The sequence below is a fragment of the Nothobranchius furzeri genome, chromosome 10 (genome assembly GCF_043380555.1).
Source record: "Nothobranchius furzeri strain GRZ-AD chromosome 10, NfurGRZ-RIMD1, whole genome shotgun sequence".
Lineage (NCBI taxonomy): Eukaryota > Metazoa > Chordata > Actinopteri > Cyprinodontiformes > Nothobranchiidae > Nothobranchius > Nothobranchius furzeri.
This window is the reverse complement of record NC_091750.1, coordinates 65,792,890-65,805,214: the sequence shown is the minus strand read 5'-3', so window position 1 is coordinate 65,805,214 and position 12,325 is coordinate 65,792,890. Positions and strand designations below refer to the sequence as shown.

General features: G+C 39.6%; 1 protein-coding gene across 1 annotated transcript; it reads right to left on the bottom strand.

Annotated features, from left to right (window-relative positions):
* Window positions 1-2,621: 2,621 nt before the first annotated feature.
* Window positions 2,622-11,624, bottom strand: ube2g1a (ubiquitin-conjugating enzyme E2G 1a (UBC7 homolog, yeast)). Its single transcript, XM_015961756.3, has 6 exons — window positions 11,409-11,624; window positions 9,733-9,835; window positions 9,483-9,580; window positions 6,919-7,097; window positions 6,448-6,572; window positions 2,622-4,928 (listed from the first exon to the last, which is right to left on the bottom strand). The coding sequence occupies exons 1-5, from the start codon at window positions 11,452-11,454 to the stop codon at window positions 6,486-6,488; spliced, it is 513 nt and encodes a 170-aa protein (XP_015817242.1). The 5' UTR covers window positions 11,455-11,624; the 3' UTR covers window positions 2,622-4,928; window positions 6,448-6,485.
* Window positions 11,625-12,325: the final 701 nt, after the last annotated feature.

Here is a 12,325-nt window from a genome sequence, read left to right as displayed (position 1 = left end):
AATAAAAGGACGCATAAAAAAACAGTGAAAGACACACAAAATCTCTTACCTTCCGCCATGTTTGCTCAACGATCGCTCCGTGGCCCTGGTGGTGATTATCGCGATATGATGAAGCGGCTCGTGGGTGGGCGGTGAAGGTGCGTTCAAGGGCCTCACAGAAAAGTTGGCTAAAGAAGATGATCACGCGACGTTGTGCTTCTGAACGCTTTTCAAACATTTTTACATCATTAGAACACATACTCATTTAGAAAGCAATTTAGGTTGTAGGAACTCTGAATAAAAATGATCTCAAGGTTAAAAAGGGGAGTTTATGCTACCACCTGCAAACCTTTGACTGGAGCACTTTACAAAACACCCATAAACTTTTCAAAACATCCTCTAACTTTAAACAACATACATTTTACAACCCCCCCCCCCCCCCAAACTTAAACAAAACATTTATACGGTTTACAAAACACCCAACATCACAAAACAAGCTTAAACTTTACAAAACATTAACTTTACAAAGCATCCATAAACTTTATAAAACACCCCAATAAGCACTGCAAAACAGGCTTAAACTTTACAAAACATTAACTTTACAAAGCATCCATAAACTTTATAAAACCTTTACATTTACAACCTTGACATCTATTAGAGCCTTTAAATCTAATCTTTGCGCCTAGATCACACTTATTTACACAATTTCATAGATATCCGTTTTTTAAATTATTTTTCTATATTCTTGCAAACATTTTTCAATTGCTGACGATTCAACATTTGCTAATGTCTTTTTTATTTTGCACTACCTCAGAGACATTGCAACCATGTCATTTTTGTAAATGAGAACATTTGTTCAAACATTTTATCTGGTAAATTCAAGATAGGGGTAAAAAGTCATTTTCTAACATTGAACAATCTAGGGGGACAGAATAGCATTGATATAAAATGATCTGTGATATATATATATATATAGTATCAGACATGTCCAAATACTAAATACACTCAACAAAAATTTAAACGCAACACCTTTGTTTCTGCTCCGATTTTTCATGAGATGGACTTAAAGTTCTAAAATTCATTCCAGATACACAATATTACCATTCCTCTCAAACATTGCTCACAAATCAGTCTAAATGTGTGATAGTGAGCACTTCTACTTTGCTGAGATAATCCCACCTCACAGGTGTGCCACATCAAGATGCTGATCTGACATCGTGAGTAGTGGACAGGTGTACCTTATACTGCCCACAATAAAAGGCCACCCTGGAATGTGCAGTTTTTTTACTTTATTGGGATCTGGGGACTCAGAACCGGTCAGTATCTGGTGTGACCACCATTTGCCTCATGCAATGCAACACATCTTCTTTGCGTAGAGTATATCAGATTGTCAATTGTGGCCTGTGGAATGTTGGTCCACTCCTCTTCAATGGCTGTGTGAAGTTGTTGGATATTAGTGGGAACTGGTACACGCTGTCATACACGCGGGTCAAGCACATCCCAAACATGCTCAACGGGTGACATGTCCGGTGAGTACGCTGGCCATGCAAGAACTGGGACATTTTCAGCTTCCAAGAATTGTGTACAGATCCTTGCAACATGGGGCCATGCATTATCTTACTGAAACATGAGGTGATGTTCATGGATGTACGGCACAATAATGGGCCTCAGGATCTCATCACGGTATCTCTGTGCATTCAAAATGCCATCAATAAAATGCACCTGTGTTCTTCGTCCATAACAGATGCCTGCCCATACCATAACCCCATCACCACCATGGGCCACTTGATCCACAACATTGACATCAGCAAAGCGCTCACCCACACAACGCCACACATGCTGTCTGCCATCTGCCCTGAACGATGTAAACCGAGTCATCTGTGAAGAGAACACCTCTCCAACGTGCCAGACGCCATCGAATGTGAGCATTTGCCCACTCAAGTCTGTTACGGAGACGAGCTGGAGTCAGGTCAAGTCCCCAATGAGGACGACGAGCGTGCAATTGAGCTTCCCTGAGTCGGTTTCTGACAGTTTGTGTAGAAATTGTTTGGTAATGCAAACCAATTGTTTCAGCAGCTGTCTGAGTGGCTGGTCTCAGACGATCCCTAATCGTCGACTTGACGATCTTGGTTAACCTGCTGGATGTGGAGGTCCTGGGCTGGTGTGGTTACACGTTGTCAGCGGTTGTGAGGCTGGTTGGATGTACTGCCATATTCTCTGAAATGCCTTTGGAGACGGCTTATGGTGGAGAAATGAACATTCAATGCACGAGCAACAGATCTGGTCGACATTCCTGCTGTCAGCATGCCAATTGCATGCTCACTGTGGCATTTTGCTGAGACAAACCTGCACATTCCAGGGTGACCTTTTATTGTGGGCTGTATATTGGTACACCTGTGCACTACTCATGTCGGCTCAGCATCTTGATGTGGCACACCTGTGAGGTGGAATGGATTACCTCAACAAAGCAGAAGTGCTCACTATCACACATTTAGACTGATTTGTGAACAATGTTTGAGAGAAATGGTAAGATTGTGTATCTGGAATGAATTTTAGATGTTTAGTCCATCTCATGAAAAATCGGAGCAGAAACAAAGGTGTTGCATTTATATTTTTGTTGAGTGTAAAAACCCACAACTTGGTGCACAAGTTTAATTTTATTTGGGGTTTTCTGAAATCAATGCAAGGACAAAATACACACAAACACAACAGGAGAGTGGGGCACATATGCAATATTTGTTCTCACCATTGTCAAGATCTGTTACCTTCTTTACATAATAGTGATCATAACTGCAGCTGTAGTGACACATTTGAGTGTGTTGGAAAAATGTCACCCCCTAGTGGCAGAAAACTGATGCAGATGTGACATTTTGAAATTTCAATTTAAAAATATACTCCAAATGAACACCAAGTTTACAGCTGAGCACATGAATGAAGTAAAGACAAAGATAAAACAGTGAGATTAGTTGAGATCAGAGGTGTGTTTGGAGCAGTAAATGAAAGGCGTTTCACTCCAGTCATGGTTGCATCATCCTGTGGAGCTGCTTAGCTGCCAGGTGAATTGCATAAAATAATAAACAATGAAAGAGGACAACAACCTTTAAACATAATCCAAATTCAGCTAGACATCTGCAACCCAGACCTGAAACATTAAACATCAAAGCTGTTGTGAAATGTAGAATAAATTATTTAGAAAATGGTTCAAAATTCTCAAATTTAGGCTTAGCTAGAAAGAAAATAAGTTGTTTAAAATGATCTCCTTTTGCAGAAAAGAAAATCCACAAATGTAACCAAAAAATTCAACTCTACCAACAAGAAAACTATCAAGTGTTGTTTATTCCTATGGAGAGCCTCAGTTTAGCTGAAAATTGAGGTTTGCTGCACAAACTCTTTCTAAAATCTGGATTTGAGTTATTGCAGGAAAATAAATCCCTGAATAAATTCAAACAAATGCACCAAATTCTAGAGCAATCATTCAGCTCCCCAAAAACAACAACTCAAGACATAATTCACCAATGAGGTAAAAACTGCATTGACAAAAATACAACTATCAGAAATAACCAGAAAAATCTAAATTATTTTTGAGTAAAATCCAATTTTATTTTTTTTGTCTGCAGCATCGAATTGAACCAAAGCGTACTGCTCACGTATGTTTAATACAGGCAACACTGACAACGCCTTTCCGAACACCTGCAGTAAAAGAACATTTAAGTCTTAAATTATTTAGCTGCAAAGGTTTCGTTTTACATTTTTAAAAAGTTAACAGGGTTTTATGATTTAAGTTGTACCTAAACAAATAAGTACACATAAATACTAAAAGAAAATAACTCATGTTTTAGATGAACAGACCCCAGGTGACGGGTTTCACATGAATTCATGTCAGTATTTTGTTTTTACGTCAGGCAGAACTGGGTGGAAACATCAGGGAGTCGTGAAGAACGGATAAAGAACATCAGACAGAAAATGGACACACACACAGTGCATATAAACACTCAAATGTTTGCAAACTAAATTCCCCCACACCAAAAAAAAAAAAAAAAATTAAATAAAAATCTGGGAAAAAAAGCATGCATAAATCTTCCTACAGTGAATGCATAAGGGAAAGAACTTCAGCTACAATTAAACGGAAAACCCCAAAATGTATCAGGATATCTAAAATGAGCATGTCTGTAATACTGGGGGCCTTATTGCTACAGCAAACGCTCTAATAACAGCAGGGAGTGGCTCTTTTATAAACCCATGGTAAGAACGGTGGCTTCGCCATAGCATTTGAACACTTGGTTAATGCAGGATGGAGCGGCCAAGCATTTTATTAGGAGGCACTTTCGAAACAAATAATTAACTTTGCATGCACAATTACTTAAGTTCTGTTCTTTTTTTTAAATCATGATTCCTCTGAGCAGAATGGTAAGACTTCAAACTGAAAAAAACAAAATCATTCACATGTGAAGCTGAACTCTGGGAGGGTCTGGTGGGAGTCCGCCTCGATACAGTTAAACTCTTCACAGGTGACGTTCCTCCAACAGCACCGCTTTGTCGTCTTTAAGACCTCCTGTGGAAAAAACCTAACCATAACCAACGCATGCCGTGGAAAAAAGAAAAAAGACAAAAATAACTATCCGAACCAGCGCTATATATTTGGTCTAAATGTCTCGATGAATGAAGAGAGCGTATATATTATCCGGTTTAGTCTGTGCTATTTACATGTCTTTACAATAGCCTCCTGAATGTTGAAGCAGTTCAGAAAAAAGGTTTGAACATCTTCTGGGGTTTTGTCTGTGTGAGTTGGCACTTGCTTGGAGATTTTCTGTCAGCCTCGGTAGTCGCTGTAATGTTAGATTGCGTCCTACAGCGGCCAGTCGGCTCCCGCCAGAAGGAAGGAGGACGAGCCTGGCAGCGGGGTGGAAGAGTGCAGGAAACAGTGCCATTTTCATTTTCTAATCGGAGACCTGTAGGGTCAAATGCCACAGAGAGAGAGGGGGGGGGAGAGAGAGAGAGCTGAGAGTCTTCATCATTAAAACGATCAAATAAAGACCATCTTTAGAGTGAGTTAAAATATATTGTTGTTATGCTTGCTGCCATTTTACTTTAAAGGGACTATAAGGAAGTTTGACAGCCAAAACATGTATAGAAATAATAAATGTCTTCTTCATACATTCTCCTGCAATGCCCTGGTCCTGTACAATGAGCCCATAGCTTTAGCAGCAGAGCGAGGTAATGCCAACTCAGTGACTTTGTCGCTGTTCCTAACGCCTAGTGATGAACCTAGCTACATTTCTGAGGACCCTTAGCTACTTTCTTCTAGATGTTTCCTGCAAATTAGCAACAAAATAGCCATTTTCACTCTGAACAGTTCTTTGGATTGACGTTGTTTCAGCTGTCATCAAGGATATAAACGTTATAGATAGATTGAACATCACTGGTGCTTTAGCTCACCTTGTAAGATGTCTGACTCTCATGCAGAAGACCTGGGTTCAACTCCAGTTGTGAACATAATTTGTTATTTAGTGTTTCTTTTTTACATTAATGATATATTTTTTTACAGTAAGATGCCCAAATATTTATTTGAGACTCGCCGAACGACATTGAATTCACAGATAAAAAAAAAAAGATGTGGGTTCAACTTTCATTTTGGAACAATTTTTCAAGCAAGGGAAGGGAATGATCTGAGCATGCAGGAGGACTGACCCATCTTAAACCTTTGTCGGCTGTGCTGAAGAGAAAGGTACAGAACCAAATTATTTAATTAATTAGCTGCGCGTTCTCCTGGCCTCTGGGCCACACACACACACACACACACACACACACACACACACACACACACACACACACACACACACACACACACACACACAAACACACACGACACTCTCAGAGCTCTGTGCTCTGTCTCAGCTGTTATTTTCGTTAAGGAGTGTGCACGTACAGCATGCGCGCCTCGTGCACGAGCCTACTATTGAAGCTGCCGTTACGCTTTTGGCCTGAGGGGGCAATCGCGAGCATAAAAATTCAAAACTCTGTAAAGTCCCTTTAAGATCCGTTTTGTACATTTAAAAATACAAATGACACTTTCTATAATCTTTATATTGCCATAAACTAAAAATGTCACCATTATTCCTGCAGAATCCATCTGGATCTCTACAGTAGCAGATAATTCTGCTGCAAATAACCAAAAAGGGCAGGTATAAACAGCTGTTACAGTATGTAAATGTGTGGTTGTGTAAAAGTTTAAAAAATAATCTTTACTGCTAAACGTTTGAGATTGGAGCCGTTTGAAGACGGTAGAAACAAATTTAAATAGCCGTTAGCTCATCTGTCCGGTCAGAATCCGAATCAGAAGTTTTATGTAACACCTTTAAAAGATGGAAACACAAGCACAAGAAAACAGTGTTTTAGGTAATAATTAATTAAATTAAACAATGAAACAAACCAAGTGTCCAGTTAAAGAGTTCAGATAAAAATACTTGCCCTGAAAACTTAAATGAAGCTAGATCCTTGATTAAATATCACTCGAACGCCGTTTCTTGGCTTTTTCGTACACAACGAGCAACTTTCCTTTTGAACGCACCGTGTCTGTCTTCCCTCCACTCTTTCTGCAGAGAAGAAAGCAAACAAAGATTAGATGCCATCTAAAGTATTACCCATCTTTATTCTAACATGAAATAAATCTGAATTTTTGTAACATTTTAGCAAAAATGTTTAAAATTCGAGGTCCAGAGAGACCAAACGCCTCGTGACTTTTATCTTGAGAGGCGCTATAGAAATTACATTTTCTTCTTCTTCAAACCGCTGAATACAAGAACCCAAACAATCTTTCCTTCAACCATCGACATACACTGATCACCAGGGAAACTCTTGGTATTTTGTGGTTTGAAAATAAAAAAAAACAACAACAATTACAATGCAAATGTAAATAAAAATGCACATTAACAGACTTACTGCAGCGTCCACGTTGGCTGGTGAGTCACCGTTTGGGTCTGCCAGCATAGAGATAACACTAATCATGATGGTTTCCACCGTGTGGATCGGCAGCCAGCGCTCTTCCGGTTTCTCGTAGCCGTACTTGTCCTCGCCGGGTTCGTGCAAAATAGAAATGCAAACGTCTCCATTCTTGTCAACTGAAAAGATGCACATGTGTGTTATTAGTGTAAAGAAGTGGTGATCGGTGCTGACCAACTACAACAAGGCCACCTGTGATGGTTATTTCCTTTTGTTCTCCATCACCAGCAGGTCACGGGTCCTACAGGTCAGCTTTGACCTCATCCTTTTATCCTTTCTTGATGTTGTATCTGATTTACACGACTACACATTGTTTCCATCATTACACGGCACCTTTACAACGCTCCTCAACGGGAACCTGTCTCTATGTGCATGCGCGCAAGAAACACAGCTGACACACACTCCCACCAGCGCACAAGGAGCACGTTTGACATTATTCTGCAACGACCAACTAAAAAAGCAAAAAATCTGCAGTTTTCAAAACATTCTCAGGTTTGTGATGATGGAAACTGGCTTAGTGTTTGTAGACCTGAGTACTTCTTAGATGTAAACCCCGAGGAAACACTGAAATGTGTCTTCTGACTTCATCATGGATTCATTAACAGAAGCTTTTATTTACAATTGGAAACGGACTTCTGCAGACCACGATTTGCAACAGCTTTCTGCAGAAACAACTCAGGGAGCTCTTTGCAGAAAAACCCTACCTGGGGCTTCTCATCTCTTTCAATTCAAAATGCCTGCTGTAGGAAAAACCAGTGAACAGGTGAACATATTTAAAAACTGCAAGTGCAGCTGTTTTCTCTGCTGCATCTGCAGCGAGTGCTTGTTATGGTTTAAGAAGAATCTGAAAGCCCATCACAAACACACTCACTAGACTTCTGGAATTTCAAGTTAGCCTGTTCTCAACATGCATGCTAAAACACGAGTGTTCAGGTTAACTCGAGACTTTATAACAGGGGTGTCCACACTTGTCAAGACGAAGATCAAAACAGTTGAGTTAAAAGTTCTCACACGCCGCAAAATAGGTCTTTTTGTTTTATTTAAAAATGCAAACGTCATGCATACTCCTCAAACCAGGTCCCAGACAGACATATTAGTAAAAATCTGAACATAAAAAATATACATCAACAGTCTTCTGCTGAAATGCAATTTGGATATGGCGGCTCTAAAACGCCCCGAGGTGTGATTGAGTGGATGACTGGTTGCATGTCTCGTTTGTCTCTATGTGGCCTTGTGATGGACTGGCGATCTGTCCAGGGTAGGGTTGGGCGATTTGTATAATTTTTCCCACCGCCAATCATCAGTCACAAAAAAAGACGATCATTGATTTTTTTTCATACAAGCGCAGCACATATGTTAGCTGGAAGACAAATTTAGATTTTTCTTTTAGTTTAATTTTGCATTTGTAGTTTTGGTAGATAAACGTATAAACATGGTTAAAGTGGTAAAAAGATGCCTCGTCTTTGTTTCCCTGTGGCATTTTATTTAAGTAAAATGGGTTTTTTTCTGAACAAAGGCTACTGGGTTTCTTTCTTTTATGAGTAGTAAATGGAATGAATCGCTGCTGCGTTTGGACGCTCTCCAAGGTGGCAGCATTTGCTCGCTGCCAGAGGCCGCGCGATCCATTTATCTACGTCCTTTTCATTTAAAAAAATTTAATAGTCATTTGTTAAGTTTCCATTCATTTTAATTAATATTTAGCCCAAACAAGCTGATCAGAGTGCTCCAGTAACATAAACAATGTAATTAAAGAATTTCACTTAGAGTAGGAACATTTCACCTGCTGTGGCCTGAACGCACTTTCCTGCTGCTCCACGTAGCCCTGAACTGGTCACCTGCAGCTTGTGCTGAATCAGGTGTCTCCAGGAAGCTAGCTGAAGAGATTATGAGGTTCTGGGCTTTTGCCTCAGGCAGACTCGTGGCTGTTTAAATGCTGCTCTGGATGAATACATGCTCCGCTGACGCACTCGAAGCAGGAGCTGAATGCCGAGCACGATTTAAGTCAAAGTTTTAAATCAGGAAACGTTTCTCCATATGAAATAACCAGAAGTCTTCCAGACTCTCTGAAAGATTGAAGGGTTTCCACTTTCCAACCAACACTGCGCTGCTGTGCACAATGTCGATTGTGTCAGACGCTCTCCGAGCTCCTCCTCAGCGTGCTGCTTGCACGCACACGGTCAGCAACGAGAGGAGGAGGAGGTGAGAAAAGGCTCAGACGCGCTGATGGAAATCTTTTCTTGTTACCTCCACGATGTTCTCTATGCGTAACGTGTAAAATATTTGTCAATAACAAACTAACTCACTGGCAAACTAATAAATAAATAAACAAATCGCCTCCTGCAAAAAAACCAACCCTAACAGCTTGGCCCATCGCCCAACCCTAGTCCAAGGTGTCCCCCGCCTGGGCAGAGTAAAGCCCAGCTCCCCGTGACCCTACGGACACCCTGAAACCATTTTAACAGTAGAAAACACAAACACTTACAGATTCATGCACCTTCACTTACCATTAGGATGCCAAATATCTGTGATAAATTTCATTTTAGGTGGCCTGAGGGGGTAATCTTTGGGAAATGTCAGATGAGCTTTAAACACACCACCTTCACTGTGAAAACAAGCAAAAAATGTTTGAATAAAGTTTATTACACAAACATCACCTGCACCGGTTTCAAAACATGCAAATAAATAAATAAATGCTGCATGAGGGTTGTTCACATCTCTCCCAGCATACTCAGTCGATGACCCAGTCAGACTTACTATAGTGTGTCTGGAGGACCGATGATAAGGACTTCCCATCTGTAGAGATCACTGTCCTCAATGAGGCCTGCTGAGAATCCCTCTACTGGGTTTTTGTTCAGCTCTAAATAATGAAAATAAAATCATCAGTGACTCATATCATCTAATAAGATTACAAAGCTGCTGCTGTACTTTTCCTAGAACCGCAGGCCCGTGGATAGCTGAACAGTAAAGATGACTAGAACACGTTCCTTTTTCATTTCTGAGATAGTTTTGAAGTGACTTTGAAACATCTTGTCACTTCTAAACAAATGTAAATAGATGACTTCATAGCATGGACAGATTGCAGTCATAATTAGGTGACACAGTGTCTAAAGTGGCTGTACAATTTCTCAGCTTCATACTCAAACTTCGGCAGCATTTGTACAGTATAAAATGGATAAGAAGAAAACAAGTAGAACAGTCTTAAATGTTGGCAACAACCAGCAAAAAACACACAAACAATCATTTCAGATTCAACAGTTGGTCAAATTCACAGTGTTCAAAAACTCATTTAGGCTCAGATTTTATGAAACAATTGTTATTGGTGCCATTTTAGCTTGGAAATAAGGCAGAAAACACAATGACCTCTCCATATCGATGTCAGCATTAGAAAAACCCACATTAGTCGATCTTCACTCAAAACTCAGTCACAGCGGTGTTGCTGAGGGCAAATCTGATTATTGTTTTGAAACTTGAAGCAAAAAAGGGGGGACCCATTTTAGTGCATAAATTAAAACAGAACAGACACTACACGTCTGAACAGAAGGAGCCACTGTTCAGTTTTAAAGCTGCTGAAGAGCATCTATTTATGAAAAATGCTGTTTGAAACTTTATCCTTTAGCTTTCTGAAATCAGAACCTATTTCTAACATTAATGCAAAACAAATTCTAAACTATGGCGACTAAGATATCTGGAAATTCTTGTAAAAAAGGACACCCTGTCCCTGCTAGTTTGCCAGCCTGATAATTTACCAATCTATGTAGCCTTAAGCTTAGTTGAAGTAAACACTGCAGCTGCCAACTACACCTAAAGTTATAATGAGGGTCTAACTTTGCTCCTTTCGAAAGGTAGCTATTATTAGAGTAGCTATATTTAATTCGCAGCTGACCCTGCTAAAACGCCGAATTGAGGTAATGCGAGATTAACATGAGCTTGTTAGCTTAGCATCTCGAAGCTAACAAGAGTTACAGCGACTAATGCTACACGACAGTTATCGTAAAGTGGTTTGGGAGGAAATGTTGGTCATTTTAAGATAAACTGCTTCCTTCCTTGTATGGATATACCAAGTAACAGCATGTTAGGAAGGTGTCTGGTAAACGTCATGTTTGAAAAGGCAAAACGCCATCTGCTATTTCAGTTGAAACACATGTAAACACATCCGAGTCGAACAAGCTAAGGCTAACATTGCGCTCACTTTGGGACTTGTGACAGCGGTTTGCCACCAATCTCGTATCCTAAACACACAACTTGTGCTTATTTACTCCACTTGGACGCAGCTTGACGATGATCACCGCGGTATTCACCATGCGGATTACATGTCACAACACAACAACGGAATATGGGGAAATACAGAGTTTGCGCCAACCCGATCGTTTCAATCACAGCTAGTAGGTTGTGTCGAGCAGATACCCAGCATCGGTTTGAGTTTTAATTACCTGCAAGCTGTCTCCTGAGTAACAGCGCTGACTGGGGCTCTGTCATAGTTTAGCTAATACAACGCAGCTGTTTTCGAGGGTGATTTTTGGAGGTAAAGCTGTTGATTTATGAGTTTACTGAACAGAATGCGTTCCTGCTATTTTCCGTTTAGCATTCTCCTCACTCTTCTTCGTCGCATTCCCTTGCCACCGCTTCTGTTTCTTCTTCGTTGAATTAATGCAGCAGGCGGCTCCGCGTTCTGTGTATTACTGCCATCTTCCGAGGGGGGCTTATTATTAGTCTCACTCATGCTGATTAAAACCTGTAAGTACAAGTTTCACAACAGTTTCACGTGTTGGGTGATTGTTGCACTTCTGGGAAGAAAAACTATGTAAATTTTTAATTAATTAATTAATTAATTACATTTAATAAAAAAAATACATATAATGATCAGCATACAGAAAAAAGAAATATATTCGTATCAGATAAAGATTACTCAAGTAAATTCAAAATCTACTTTTCAAATTATTATTATTTCATCTATAATTAAGAGACAGAACGTTTGTTAGATGAGCATTAGTGATAGTCAACGTCATGCACAACATTTTGAAGACCAGGCTTTAAACAAGCTATCCCAAACCTTCTTAAAGTTAATTAATTAATTAATTAAAAATTTACTTCAATATTTATTTACCTTCTTCTTCTTCTTCTTCTTCTTCTTCTTCTTCTTCTTCTTCTTCTTCTTCTTCTTCTTCTTCTTCTTCTTCTTCTTCTTATTATTATTATTATTATTATTATTATTATTATTATTATTATTATTATTATTGTTGTTGTTATTTATTAATTTTTTTCTATTAATTTTATTTTATTTATAAAACCCCTTCCCACCCCCAGTCAAGGGGCCCAAGGTGCTGAACATAGTGCAAAGAAGCAGCAC

Bases quoted from the DNA above. Each gene is read 5' to 3' on its own strand.
- ube2g1a (XM_015961756.3), bottom strand. From the start codon at position 11,454: ATGACAGAGCCCCAGTCAGCGCTGTTACTCAGGAGACAGCTTGCAG. The intron at 9,581-9,732 runs GTAAGTCTGACT...TTGTTTTCACAG, and splicing joins GGTCCTCCAGACACACTATA to TGAAGGTGGTGTGTTTAAAG. The intron at 6,573-6,918 runs GTAAGTCTGTTA...TCTTCTCTGCAG, and splicing joins CAGCCAACGTGGACGCTGCA to AAAGAGTGGAGGGAAGACAG.